Source organism: Camellia sinensis, chromosome 13 (assembly GCF_055761805.1).
Source record: "Camellia sinensis isolate YWXY chromosome 13, ASM5576180v1, whole genome shotgun sequence".
NCBI lineage: Eukaryota > Viridiplantae > Streptophyta > Magnoliopsida > Ericales > Theaceae > Camellia > Camellia sinensis.
Window position 1 is genome coordinate 57,315,311 of NC_138973.1, and position 15,396 is coordinate 57,330,706.

General features: G+C 31.6%; 2 protein-coding genes across 2 annotated transcripts; both read left to right on the top strand.

Moving 5' to 3' along the window:
* The first annotated feature begins 1,651 nt into the window (after window positions 1-1,651).
* Window positions 1,652-2,970, top strand: LOC114323728 (ethylene-responsive transcription factor 5). Its single transcript, XM_028271380.2, has one exon. It carries the CDS (start codon window positions 1,785-1,787, stop codon window positions 2,739-2,741), a length of 957 nt encoding a protein of 318 aa, XP_028127181.2. The 5' UTR covers window positions 1,652-1,784; the 3' UTR covers window positions 2,742-2,970.
* A 5,953-nt stretch (window positions 2,971-8,923) lies between these two features.
* On the top strand, window positions 8,924-10,321 carry LOC114323727 (ethylene-responsive transcription factor 5). The gene has a single exon (XM_028271379.2). It carries the CDS (start codon window positions 9,144-9,146, stop codon window positions 10,107-10,109), a length of 966 nt encoding a protein of 321 aa, XP_028127180.2. The 5' UTR covers window positions 8,924-9,143; the 3' UTR covers window positions 10,110-10,321.
* Window positions 10,322-15,396: the final 5,075 nt, after the last annotated feature.

Consider the following 15,396-nt stretch of genomic DNA (forward strand, 5'->3'; position numbering starts at 1 on the left):
CAATATCCGATTAACTTAATTTTTTTTTCTAAAAATAAAATATTCTATAAATTTTACACATTAAATAATTTAAATTATCAAAATAAAATCCATAGTAGATCTCATAAATTATTAATGAATGAACTAACTAATATATTAATGAATAATGTTTGAGAGCTCGAAAATCTCCCTCCCTAATGCCCAAAACGACGTCGTTTTGGGCATTATTTTTATTTTTATTTTTTTTCTTCGTCTTCTTCCATGTTCAGTCGCAGAGAGGAAGAGGGAGAGGGAGAGAGAGAGAGAGAGAGAGAGAGAGAGAGAAGAGAGGTCCCCGTCGTTGTCGTCTTCGTCCAGCCCGATCGTCGTCCCCGTCATCGTCCAGCCCAGCCCGATCGTTGCCCAGCCTCGCCTCCGCCTCCTCCTCCTCCTCCTCCCTTATGATTATGGCCCTCTCCAGTTCCTCTCCTCCTCCTCCTCCTTCCTCTTCCTCCTCTTCCTTTTCTGCTTCTGGAAAAAAAAAAAAAAACAAAATTAGGGGATTCGGGGGAGCTCATTTTCGAGCTCCCTAGCATTGCCCTATATTAATAGAGCATCATTTCTGTTAGCCCTTAATGTGTGTGTGGGGTCCATTCATCTATCACAATTGTATAATTATTGATTTCACCTATTATACAAATTATAAATATAATTGTGATAGAGACCTCCTCACATACATGACCCCACAACCCCTACTCTCATCCTAACTACTTATAATGTGGGGCTTACATATACATAAATGGACCGTACACACATATCAAGGGCCAATATCAAATTTAAAATCATGAAACCCCCAAAAAAAAGATTCCAAACATTTCTCATAATAATAACATAATATTAATTAATACATTGATGTGTGTATTAATTATTGCATATAGCAGCCGGTTATTCAATAATGATATTCACTGTATTTGGTTTAAGTTTTCTGAATTAAGTTTTTTGAAAATAGAGCTTTTTGATTTTCGTATTTTTTTTGTTTTTAGTGAATATTTTTAAAATTTTAAACATTTTTTTTACTTTTTTAGATGTACCTTACTTAGATGTGTCTAAAAAGTAAAAAAAAATTGTGAAAAAATATTTTAAAAAATTAAGAAATACATAAAAATATAAAAAATATACTAAATTCTTGTATATTTTTTTTGTGTTTTTGGTATTTAGTGAATTTTTAAAAGATTTTTTTTACAATTTTTTACTTTTTAGCTGTATTTATGTTAAGTATGTCTAAAAAGTAAAAAATTTACATAAAATATTTAAAAAATTTAATAAAAACAAAAAAACACAAAAAATAAAAATATAAAATTTTTTGAAAACTGTTTTTAAAAAATTGAGAACCAAGCAAAGTTGCTGTTATGCTGGATTTTGTCGGTAGTTTTAAATCACAACGGGACAAAAACGAACGACTCGCATGCTAGCCGTCGGATGATGCTCTGATGACGACTGAAGTACCTAGAAGAATCCAACGACTAAGATGAAATACGAACACATACTCCTGACTTTCACTGCATCATATCTTATTCCTTTGAATTTTGGAAGAGTCCTGCTCTGTTCATTAATCGCAAAGCTGATGTCAGAAGTCGCTTTTGTAAGGAAGTCAATTTTTTTTTTCGGTTATATATAGCTTTCCAATCTCGTCTACTCTCATCCAATTCAAACCCCATCGTTTTTCTCTCTCTCTAGATTTCTTCAACTTTCTCTCTCTAAAGTTCAGTACACATTTAAGCTTTTCAACTCATCGGAGCTTCAAGAACTTTTGGTTGAGCTAAACCATGGCGACACCAGTAGAAATCTGGGATCTCGAGCTCATCGAACAACACCTCCTCGGCGAGGTCTCTCCTGTTGAGAGCTTCGTCAGTGTTCAGACTGAGGGTTCAAGCTCTCAATCTGATTCCTTCTGTTCACAGACATTGAGCTGTGACTCTACCATCACAATCTCCGATTACCTGAACTCCAACAAAGTTGAAAGCACGGAAATCATTGATTTTGTAACCGATTCAATCACTTTCGATCAAAATGATTTCTTTGGATTTGAGTCGAAGCCTCAAATAATCGATCTTAGGAGGCCGGAAGAAATGAATTCGAGCAATCAATCGAGTTCTAGGTCGAGCTTCAGCGAGCGAAAGCCGTCGTTGAAGATCGACCTGGCTCCGGTGAAGAAATTCGAGTGGTTGGAGTTCGGGGAGCCGAGTAAACCTGCATTTTCAATAGAGAAATCGTCGAATACGGAGGAGAGGAAGCACTACAGAGGCGTGCGACAAAGGCCGTGGGGGAAATTCGCGGCGGAGATCAGAGATCCGAAGCGGCGGGGGTGTAGGGTTTGGTTGGGAACATTCGACACCGCCATGGAGGCCGCCAAAGCCTACGATCGAGCCGCATTCAAGATGCGTGGGAGCAAAGCTATTCTCAACTTCCCTCTCGAAGTTGGAAAATGGCGTCGCTCACCCACCTCCGCCTCCGCACCCTCCTCCACCGCCTCTAAGGCGGAGAACGGCGGCGCGAAGAGGCAGAGAGAGGTTGAAGAACAAACAGAAGAAAGGTCGGTGAAGAAAGAGAGGTTACCGGAATCTGATGCATCGGTGGTTAGTAGTGAAGCGAGTAGTCCGTTAACGCCGTCAAGTTGGACCGCCTTATGGGATCAAAATGCGAACGGTATCTTTAACGACCTGATGTTATCCCCTTTATCTCTTCACCCATTGTTGGGCTATGCACAACTCACGGTCATTTAGGCGAGAAGGTTTGTGTTGGGGCACCCGGATGTATTGTAAATGGTGGAGGGATGAGATTTTATAAATTTGTATTAGGTAATTAAGAAATTATGAAGGCGGTGTAAGCCTTTAGGTTTTTTTTGTCATGGTTGGAGAGATTTTTTTTCATAGGTGTTAATTTAACAATTAACAATTAATATTTGTCAATAAAAAAATAAAAAATAAAAATAAAAATAAAAAAATTAAGAAATATAGAAAGTATGATGAATTTTGATCGATAACAAGAATGGCATGTAGTACCCTAGAATAAGGAAAAAGTTAGGGATCATAAAAATTTTGTCATGAAAATGATCATGAAAAATTTATAATCCTTGTATTATCTTGATTAGTGTGTGGTGCTTTATTTTAAGTGTAATCTAAGGATCACAAAATTTTCACCATTTTTTTCATGAAAGTTAATAATTTTTCCATTCAAGATGTACTTTTTTGTTAGTTGTATATAGGAATGTCATGACGAATTGTAAACTTTCTAAAAATGGAAACCATGTTTATCCATTATATTGATAATTTTTAGAAATATTATGTTGATAACATTTCTTTGAATTTTCAAAATATTCATAAAAATCTTAGACAGTTAATGTGGAAAAAGTGTCGTTCCAAACGGCAATGCTTGTGATTACGAGGGGAAAAAAAATTAAGAGGCGATTTCAATTTAGAGGAACATGAATAACAAATGATTCTTATCACTTTATCATCAGTTTTCACATTTGTTTTTGTTTCTACATATTTGATGTGATAAGATGTGCTTCACATTCGGATAATGAATAGAGTGCTTTCAATGACAATTTGTGTTGATAGTGTTTAATTATGTTGTGTTCATTTTTTATATGTTTTCTCATAATTGTGCACCCAAAGAAAAAAAAAAAATTAAAAATTACTAAATTTCTTTTCATTGATAGGGAAACAATTACTTGCTTCTGGAATGTATATATATATTTCCGATAAAAAAATGTTTGAGACCTCAAAGTTGGAGATTCTCATGATCTCAAAATGATGTGAATCAATCATGTGTTCTTGTTTTTTTATTTATTTTTTTCTTTTTTGAACCAATCACAGGTGAGTAAGAGATGTATTTTTTGAAGGTCTGTAGCATTATTGATTTATGATCAGGTAAGAATATGTTGGGATTTCTGTCAATTTTTTTCCAGACATATATGGTGATAACAGGTTGCAGATAAAAAAGATGTAGCAGCTATAGCATGTTCGAGTTCTTCACCACCATGTTTGGACCTATTGTTGGTTTTGTTCAAGTCAGCCTTGTAAATTTGAATGAGTTCTGGAGTAGTTAGAAGAAGAGGAAGAAAAAACGGCAACGAACATGACAGATAATATTGTTTAGTTGTTACGATGGTTATCTTAAAAAAGGAATACGTCTATGTACCCTAATAGTGCATGTAATATATATATAACGTTCTATAACAAACACGCCAATATGTCATTTGTTTTTTTTTTTTTTTTAATTAAAATGATTCAAAACAATTTCAAGTACAAATGATACATATAACATTTATATTATACTCTTCATAACGTATTGACAATGGCTCAAAATTATCATTTTAAGAATACACAACATAAATTCATTTATTCCTAGCTTTTTAACACAAAGTTTTTGTTTGGCAAGTAGGTTGGGACTAAAAGAACACAAAAAGATAAAATAAGTTAAACAAGTTAATAACAAAATATCATATTTAAATCATGCTCATTTTATTTTTTCTGTCACAAAAAGTCAAAAAAATCTACTTAAACAGAGCCAATTTAGTTAGACTAAATTAACTAAAAAAAATAAATTAAGCTAAAAAGTTATTCCCAAATGAATCCAAACTTGCATAACTAACACCTAAAATGATAATAATTTTGTTATGATGTGTCCTGTTTTTGCTGTGCATACCATGCCATAGATTTATCACATCTCATTTACAATTGTAAGGTTATTGGTTGTTTGGAAAGTTAGCTTTTTGCCTTAAAAAAGCCACAAAAGAAAAATAAGTCACTAAAAAAATAAAAAAAGATAACTGGCCACTAAAAAAATAAGTTTTGCACATTAGTCATTCACCATTTTTTTTTTTTTTTTTATATATACAATTGAAATTTTTATTTCTATCCACATTAACTCCAAACCACACCTAAGACTTCCAAAAACATCCTAACGAGTTAGGATATTATTATATTAAAAGACAACATAATTTTGTCTCAGCGTTGGTTTGGAAACTAAATTGTTTAGTAATTTTTTAATTTTATACAAAAACACATTTACAAAGTTGGCTTTTTTTTTTTTTTTTTTTGGGGGGGACTAATTTTGCATGCTCCCATACATGGCCTCAATTTAATTATGGGGCAAAATTCATTTACCTCCTTATAGTATGGTGTAATAGTACTATACCCCCTATCTTTTAAAAATAATCACACGTCCACCATTAATTATAGAAGTGAAATGACTATAATACCCTCAAATTCTATAGTTTTTGTTATTTTCTTTCTTTCTTATTTCTCATACACATAATTTATAATGTCTAGTATTAATTCAATTAAATCACAATTAATTATAAATTCTTAATCATTTATTGTAATTCTTAAACTTTGATTCTAATTCTAATTTAATGATATTTTAGTTCAAAATTAACCCTAAATATTTAATTATTTGATGTAATTATTAACTTTTTAATCTAATTTTAATTTAATTATATTTTAGATCACAACTAATCCTCAATTCTTAGCTATTTATTATCATTTCTAACATGTTAATCTAATTTTAATTTAATTACATTTTAGATCAATTCTTAATTCTTATTTATTTTATATTTTATTTAATTATATTTTAAATCTGTTATTAATTATCTTTATATTTTAGATCAATTCTTAATTATATTTTAATTAACATATTAATCTGAATTTAGATTTGGAAAAAATAGGAGTAAAATTGTCTTTTTGTTGTATTAATTTTATTACAATTTTTAAGAAAACAAAACCCAACTCTTAAAAATGGTTTGTGTAATACACCTTTCTTTAATTTAGATGGAAAAACTAACTGAAGCTCTTTAATCCAAAATCACATTGGAACTTTGTGACTATATTTGAATGATAGAGAGTTAAAGTGCTCTTACCCCAAACTACATGGGGATAAAATGAATTTAAATGTTTAATTATGTTTCACAACAATCTACAATAAGCTGCTCAAAAAAAAATCTACAATAATAGTTTTTTGAAAAGCAGTAACAATTACATAATAATAACTGATATGGTTATCTCTCTAAAATCAAAATAATGAATTTATTTCAAACAACAACAGAGAAAACAAATCATCTACAACATTTTTCTGGAGTTCATTAAATATATATTATACAATCATACGAAACAAGGGATTGTTTTTGCGATTCTTTTCTTCTGTTGACCTCCAAACTGAATGATATGGAAGTTTTGTGGAACTCCTCAGGGTTTGACATTTCTGAATCAAAATGCCATGACATCAAGGGCACTTGACCATATAACTTTTCTTTTGCGGAAAAAAAAAAGAATAAAAAAAATGTCAATTTAGAAAACATCAACCTGCATAACCAATGACGGATCGAGGGGGTAGGAGGCGGCCGTACCCTTAAAAATTTGAAAAATATCATGTATTATATTAAAAATTTTAAAATAACTTAAAATTATAAGAGTTCGTATCCCCAATTTTTTTGTAGATAATTTCAAAATTATATAGAGTAATCCCAAATTTTTTAAACTATAGAATAATTCCCCAAAGACATAATTCTAGATCCGTTCCTGTGCATAGTGCTTAATTATATTGTTTGTCAATATTGAAGAAATCAACCTTGATAAATCCTTTTTCAGTCCATAATCTTAGGTTTGAAAAGCAAGTTCTCATCTATTAATAAATTGTAATAGTTTGAACATCCAAACCCTAAAGTTCAAAGTCAAAAGCATCATCTTCACTCTCTATGACTTATTCATAGCTTTCTCTCTTCTCCTCCTCTTTAATGTGTGTTTCATGTTTTGTATGTTTGTATGAGTTATAATGTTGTACTCAAAATTACGTACAATTTTGCTTTATTGAAAGCTGTTAGTTCTTTTTTTTTTTTTTTTTGACTTTTGGAAGAAGGTTAAAAGTGATTTTTTAACTTTTCACCCATTTTAAATCATATCATCTCTTACATTTTTTACAAATTTTTTAAAAAAAAGTCAGAAATTAACTTTTAACTATCTTTCCAGAATAATCAAAACAAGTGAAACCCCAACAAAACAAAATCAATAAATATTTCTATTTTGGAGACGGCTTCTCTAGCATACTGTTAGGCCTGTGGGATCTACTACACGTCCCATTTCAATAATCCAAACCATTAAAGATTATTAAAATGGGACTTGTGATGGCCTCAAGAAGCCCAACAGTATGCTGAAGCCTCTTCCTTTTATTTTTGTACCTCAAAACATTCACAATTGTTAAACAATGTGTCAAGATTTTTATATTTTGATATTTTTACATAATTTAACGATCATAAGAGTATCTCCAAATGACTCTTTAAATGAGGCTTATTAGCTCTAATGGGTTGGCTATTACCATAATTATTTTAACAAAATTCTTCAACTCTAGCAATATTTGAAGAGCCTTGGAAGACTTTTTTAACAGTTTGTGTGTATGAATAGATAAAATAAATAGTAATGTTAGAGTACATAAATAACAAAAGAATTAGACAAAATAAAGAATTATCTTTTTTCTATTTTAATTAGTAAAAAATGAAGAGTATTTTAGTTAGTTAATGTGACAAACATGTGGGCCTCATTTTAATTATAATCAAGCGTTTAATTATGAGATGTGAGAGAAATTATGGATGGAAAACATCTAAGTCCCTCATTTTTTTTAGTTCGAAGTCGGTTAGCACCATATGAAAATTCTTAAAAAATCTAATATTGATTTGAAAAATGAAATAGAAAAAAGAAAAAAAAAAAGATATATTATCTCCCAATTATTTCTTTTTCTCATCCAAAAGTAATAAATAATAATTTTTTTTTGTCACATCCTAATTAAACATATCATTCTATTCCCTCTATTTAATTATTTATTTCATGTATTTATGAAATTAAGATTTACTTATCCTTATAAATTTATTATATATCCAATCTTTAATGTAATCTAATTTTTATAGTTATTCTTATTATTCTATCAAAATTCTCATTCATATCCAAATTAAATTAAAAACAATCCCATGCCCTCATAGTGTATAAAGGGAGAACAATAGCTTTACTCGAATTCTAGCCGTCGATGTCCTCTATGATGAAGATTAAAGCTCCATGACGGTTCAATTTAACGGTGAAGATCAAATAAGAGTTTGATTTTTCTTAGATTCACAATTTAACTTGAGAGTATTTGGAGTCAGTAGACATATTGTGAGTTCAATTTTGATAATTTAAATCGTTCTTTTTTTTAATATTGGTGGACCAGAATATATGTAAAAAAATTTAAAATAATTGAATTTCATTAGCTATATATTTATATCACAATTATAATTTTAAAAATAATTGTTTATTTTTTAAAAACGAATACTTTTTAAACATATACCTACCGAAATCTAATCATTTTAATTTTTTACATAAATATTCTTCACAATAAAGAGTAATGATACGTAGCTCGAAAATTTCTAAGCTCGAATTTATCCCGAATCCAAAACGACGTTGTTTTAAACGGTAGTTTCGTTTAACGAGAGAGTTATTTAATGAAATTTATTTTATTAGTAAGAGAATTTTAATATATATTACCAGTAAGAGAATCCAAAATAATGTCGTTTTGAGCAGTCGGGGATTCGAAGAAGAAAGATTAAGGAAACAAAACATTATTGCATAATAAATTTTAAAAAATAAATAATTAAAATAATCAAAATTTGACTTACAACAGACCTATTAAATCCACCAGTGATACTAGAGACCTCTAAGACTCTAAAGACACCTCTAATGAGGTAGAAGAGAAGAAAAGGAGAAAAAAAATAATAATAAAAACAGACACAACACTGACAATAACAATAAATTACATCACTAATGACGCTTCTAATTAGACGTTCCATCATTTGTCTAAATCCACACGCTCTCTGGAATCCCGAAGATGAAAATAACCAAACCCATCAAGTAATAACACTAGAAGTACAAGTCATCGCAGCTTTTGGCTTTGAACACGGAAGAGGTCGCTTCTTTCTTCCATCCTAGAATTTACGTTAGGAGGTCGCTTTTTGGGGGAGACATATTTTGGTTTCGTCTATAAATAGCTTTCCACTCGCCTCTTCCACGCTCATCAACCCTAAGCTCTCCTCAATTCAAACAAACTCATCTTCTTTCTCTCCCTAGCTTTGGAAGAGAGAGAGCGAGCTTACTTACTGACCAATGGCGACACCAGTAGAAATCTCAACTCTCGAACTCATCGAACAACACCTCCTCGGCGACTTCTCTCCTGTTGACAGCTTCCATATCAATAGCCTCAGCAACACCAGCTCGATTTTCACAGCATTCGATTCTGCAACCAGTGTTCAAACCGAGGGTTCAAGCTCTCAATCTTATTCCTTCTGTTCACAGACTTTAAGCTCTGACTCTACCATCGCAATCTCTGATTACCTGGACTCGAACCAAGTTAACAATACTGGAAATTTTGATTTTGTCCATAATTCGATCAATTTCGGGCAAAATCAATTTAATTACTTTGGAATTGAGTCTAAACCTCAAATAATCGATCTTACCACACCGAAACCAGTGAACTTCAACACTCAGACAAGTTCTAGGTCGAGCTTCAGCGAGCGTAAGCCGTTGTTCAAGATCGACCTAGCTCCGGTCAAGAAATTCGAGTGGTTGGATTTCAGCCAGCCAACTAAGCCAGCAGCAGTTTCCGAAGAGAAACCGTTTAGTAGGCACTACAGAGGCGTCCGGCAAAGGAGGTGGGGGAAGTTCGCGGCGGAGATCAGAGATTCGAAGCGGCGAGGGTCTAGGGTTTGGCTAGGGACATTCGACACTGCCATTGATGCCGCCAAGGCCTACGATCGAGCCGCATTCAAGATGCGTGGGAGCAAAGCCATTCTCAACTTCCCACTCGAAGTAGGAAATTGGCGTCACTCCTCCTCCGCCGGCACGAAGAGGCGGAGAGAGGTTGAAGAACAAACAGAGGAAAGGTCGGTGAAGAAGGAGAGGTTACTGGAATCTGAAGCATCGGTGGTTAGCAGTGAAGCGAGTTGTTCTTTAACGCCGTCTAGTTGGACAGCCCTATGGGATCAAAATGCAGATGGTATCTTTGACGCCGCGCTGTTATCGCCGTTATCTCTTCAGCCTTTGTTGGGCTATTCACAAGTCATGGTCATTTAAAGGAGTAGTTTTTTCGCGAGTTGTACTAGTTTTGGATGTATATAGGGAATGCCGTGAGGAATCGGAAACGTTTTACAAATGACAAACCATGTTTGTAGAGAAAATTGTCCACGTGGTTTGAAACAGCAATGCTTTGATTATGAGAAAAATTTTTTTTGTATTATTAGTTGATTTGAATTTATATGAACTTGAACATGATTTTGTTTTTAAAATTATGTTGATTTGATAAGTATAAATTGTTTAATTTTTTACTAAAAAATAAATAATATATTTTTTAGTTACAAATGTAATAAATTGAACAAATTATAATTATTTGATCAATTTAATTTTTTTTCGTAAACAAAATATACAAAATATTTGACAAAATAAACGGTTCAAATTATTAAAACGATACCCCATAATGGATGTCACGGACCAAACAACACATTCTAGTCCAAAATTTGGACTAAAGGTAGCCTACTCCATTGATTTAATGATTCCCGAAATACACTCCTAAATACTAAAGAAAAATGCTTGGGAGCACTAGTGCTCCCACTAATTAGGTGGCAGTGAGTTTCGCCATTAATGATGTGATATTTTGGTCTTGAAGTTGTGTTTTTTTTTTTTTTTTTTACTTTTTTAATGCATTAGTGCTATTAGTGATGATGTTTTTAATGGGATGAATCATTGTTGAATACTAAAATATTATTTTTCATTTTCCTTTTCTTCCAAACACCTCCACAGAGGAAGACCCACCACAATCCCCGCCCTCTCTCCGCCACCACCACCACCTCCACCTCCATCCACAACATTTACACACATGCCCCCAAGAGCACGTGCATCCTCTCTCTTCTCTCATCCCGTCTCATCTGTATTCTGATCATAACGTAACCCCTCTTTGGCTCTCACTGTTTTTCTCTCACTTTCTCTCTCTAAATTGACGCATTACACACAGAAGAGAGAGAGAGAGAGAGAGGGGGGGATGGTACACAACAGGCTGCCAGGCAGCGGACACAACAGCCCGTCGCCGCAGCAGTCGCCGCTCCTGTCGCCGAATAGGCTCAGTCACTCCGGCAGCCGGTCGAAGCAAGGCCGGTTCAACTTCTTCGGTAATCAGCCCTCCTGAACCCTCGCTTACCCCCTGGCCTGGTCCCTCCTCTCTGTCCTCCTCCGCAGACAAGGCGTCGTCCTTCTCCCTTCATTTTTCTACGGCATGTCTATATTACTGTGCTGCACTGATCTTGACATTTTATTATAATGCCAGGGCAACTTAAAAATTAGAAGTTAATGCATTTTATAAAAGAGTAATATTAGGAATTTTAAATATTTTATTAAATATGTCATATAAATATGAGATTTATATGAAATTTATATGGTGCAGTTTTTACATTTATGTAAGATATTTGATAAAAATATTGATAAAATATTTGAGAGTTCTAACATTTTATTTTGTAAAATGTCATTGAAACTTTGTTTGGTTTGGGTTTTCTAAAAATATTTTTTAAAAAAATTTATTTTCTTTATTTCTTTTTTTCGCATTTGTTGTTTTTACTAAAATTTTTTAAATATTTTAAGTAATTTTTTTAATTTTTATATGCACCTAACATAAATATACTTAAAAAATATAATTTTTGTAAAAAAAAATCTTTAAAAAATTCATTAAATACCAAAAATATAAAAAAAAACAAAAATTCAATATATTTTTTGTATTTTTGTGTATTTATTAACTTTTTGAAATATTTTTTCACAAATATTTTACTTTTTAAATATATTTAAGTAAGGTGTATTTAAAAAAATAAAAAAATGTTTAAAATTTTAAAAATATTTATTAAAAACATAAAATTACAAAAAACAAAAAATTTAATTTTTGTAAAACTGAATTCAGAAAACTAAAGGGAAACGCATTGATTTGTTTTTTTTGGTGGTATGTCATTGAAACTTCATTAGCAGTACTAGTGGGCGTTTGGCAAAAATTATGTTAGTAGGCTCAGTGGTTCAGTTTTTTTTTTTTTTTTTTTTACAAGCCAAAAAAAGTAACTTTATTAATAAAAATTGATATGTATATAACACTAGACAAAATTAATAAAGAAAATGCAACTACATAAACTTAAAGTATCAAAGCAAAGTTAATCAATGATAGTTCACAACATTTTCAAACAAATAGTTTTACTTTTCATGCTATTTGTTATGGGTATAAAGGATTAATTTAACGAACATTGATTTAATCATATACCATTTTATTACAGTCTTTTTTTAAAAAAAAACAATTAAATATATACATGATGCCACCATCTCCACTGCATTTTCATTATTGCTTTGAATAGTTATACAAGAATTTTTATTCTATTTTTTTTAAATCAAAACTCATACAATAATTTGAGGTAGGTTATACTCATTTTGGTTAAGATCGATCTTGACTTCTTAGTAGTTTCACAAGTGTCTTCCAGTGCTGGAATGAACTTCCTAAAAGACAAACGAACCCTTGTCTAAAGCTAATTATGTTTCATAACTGATATGGTTATCACTTTGCAATCAAAATTATGATTTATTTCAAATAATTACGGAAAAAGCATATCACTACAACATTTTTCTGGACTTCATTAAATTTATATTAGTATGACTATATGATATGTCAACATGAGATTGTTCTTGGGATTCTTTTCTTCAATTGATCTCAAAACTGAATGATTTAGAAGTTTTGAGGAATTCCTAAGGGCTGGGCTCATTGAAATAAGTTTCATTTCTTTGATATGTCTGAATTAAAACTCCATTAGGGTGTTTATTAGCCATATTACTTTTAACAAAATTAAAAATTAAAAAGAATAGAGAGAGTCAATTTTGAAGATATCAACCTATAATGTCACCACAACAAGAAACTATTCTGGTGACTAATTAATTTAAAAGAGCTATGTCACCACAACAAGAAACTATCATGTGCTAGCGATGAAGGTTAGGTGTTGTTTATAAGCAGAGGAGAGTGATTAGGCTGTGTTTTCAGCCTCATTTGTTAACTTGTAGTGTAGAGGGGCTATCTAGTGTCTTTTTATTTTCTTGTTGCTTGATACAGTTTTCTTGCTCTGTTGGATTGGTCCCTCACCAGTCCATGGGTCAAGTGCTAGTGAATGATTGTATTTTATTTTATTTTTTTTATCAGCCAAAAAAGAGTATTTTATTGATGAATAAACCGGCTATTACAAAATATACATCAACAAGAAGGAGAGGTGCAATAAGCATCACAGTAACCTATACCATCCCAACAAGGTTTAGCTATGATGCCAATTGACTTCTCGATGCCAATTTAGTTGGATCGTAGAGTGTTAGCTATGATACTTTTTGTACTTTCCTCTTTTATTGATGTAAGTTATGCTTGTAATCTGCTTCTTTCATCAATAAAATTTTTTCTTTTGTTGATCAAAAAACAAGAAACTAACATGTGTTTGGATTATGGATTTGAGTAAGATTTTGACAAAAGAAAGAAAAAAAAGTAGGCAAAATGCTAATGAAATATAATTATATTTCACATACTTTGTACACACTCTTTCCCCCTTCATTTCCAAATCTCTATCCGAATTTTTTTTTTTTTTTTTGCCAAAAGAAAATAACTTTATTGATGAAATGAAACATACATCACATATGAAATCACATCAATAAAAAGGGAGCAAAAGCAAAGAGCATCATAGAGTAAGTTCCGAATCCACTAGGTTGGCATCATGAAGAACTTCCAATTATATGCTAGCTCAAGCCAAGAGAGTTAGTGAGAAACCACCAAAAAAAAAGGAAAATAGAGAAGAAGAAAAAAAACTAGAAGAAACCACAACAGTAGCAACTAAAAGCTCTGCCAACGCTCTACAGAGCAAAGAGAACTTGACCAAGAAATGCAGGCCAATCTCTATCTAAATTTATGAACTAAACACAACTGAATCAGACTATTGTTAAAATGGGGTCAGAAAAGGACAAGCATTTTATCTCCCTCTTGATAGAAAATATATTTTTGTCACAAATTGGTGCCACTAGGGTTTTGATTAATTTCAAAAATTAAAGAAAGTTCCATATCTTTTTTTTAAGTGAGAGGTTGTTTGAGTGAGCAAAATAAGGTAGGTTTTTTGGTTTATTTATCTAAATAAATAAAAAAGTCAAGAGGATGTTTGTCATAAAAAGAAGAAGATTAAAAATTTACTCAACTTTTGCACTTAAAAAAAATAAATTTGTAAGAAACTTTTCCAATGCATTCGTTCTTTTAAAAATTAAAAAAAAAAAATTCAATAAACCACTTAAAAAGCGAATGTCAAAGCACTCCAAAATTAATTCACATCGCTTTTGATAAGGGAATGCATTATATACAAAATTAAGCCCTTGGTCTTACTTTAGGAGTGCTAACCATATAGTTTAATTGTTTGTCCAAATTGAAGAGATCAACCTTTTTTTACTTTAGGAGTGCTGAACCATACTGTTTAATTGTTTGTCAAAATTGAATGCATAAAATCAGTTTGAAAATCTCTAATAAATTATAGAAGTTTTGAGGGTCCATCTTGTCTCATGTTTTAAGAACAAGATTGGACCGTCTAGCCCGGCCCATAGACTCAATTTTGGATCCCGTTTCGATAATTCGAACTGTTCAATGTATAGAACTCGTTGAGTACTATATCCGTATAAAAAATCACGTAAATCGGATATCAATAACTATTTCATCAGATCAGATTTCTGTTAATCGTTTATTTTTTCACCGTCCATTGTTTTATTCAAATCTAATCCGATCAAATAGTTATCAATATCCGATCAACGTTATATTTTACGGGAATATAGTATTCGACGAGTTGTACATATTAAACAGATTGGATTATCAAAATAGAGCCCAAAAATGGGCCCATGAGTCAGACTAAACGGTCTTATCTTGATCTCAAACACGAGACAAGTTGACCAAATTTTAAATCTCCCAACCCTAAAGGTCAAAGTCAAGAACTATTTTTCTTCACTCTACCTGACTTATTCATATCTTCCTCTCTCCTTTTCCTCTTGCATCTGTGTGCTTCATTTTATGTATTTATTTTATTTTATTTCATTATATTTTATTTTATTTGTAAGAAAAGACTACATGCACCCATAAAAATGACATATTTAACAAAAATAAGTTTTTTGTGATGAAAATTACAAATTTTTTGATGTGTGTATCATGTCACTTTTGTGATAAAAGTCACCAATTTCCTTTATCCAACTTTAAAAAATAATCATATATTTTTATCATATCTTGACCAAACCTCATAATCTCACTCTATCTATCCAACCATTTATCTTATCTAGTTATTGCATG

What these genes read in the sequence shown, in the direction of transcription:
- LOC114323727 (XM_028271379.2), top strand. Translation starts at nt 9,144, where the DNA reads ATGGCGACACCAGTAGAAATCTCAACTCTCGAACTCATCGAACAACAC.
- LOC114323728 (XM_028271380.2), top strand. Translation starts at nt 1,785, where the DNA reads ATGGCGACACCAGTAGAAATCTGGGATCTCGAGCTCATCGAACAACAC.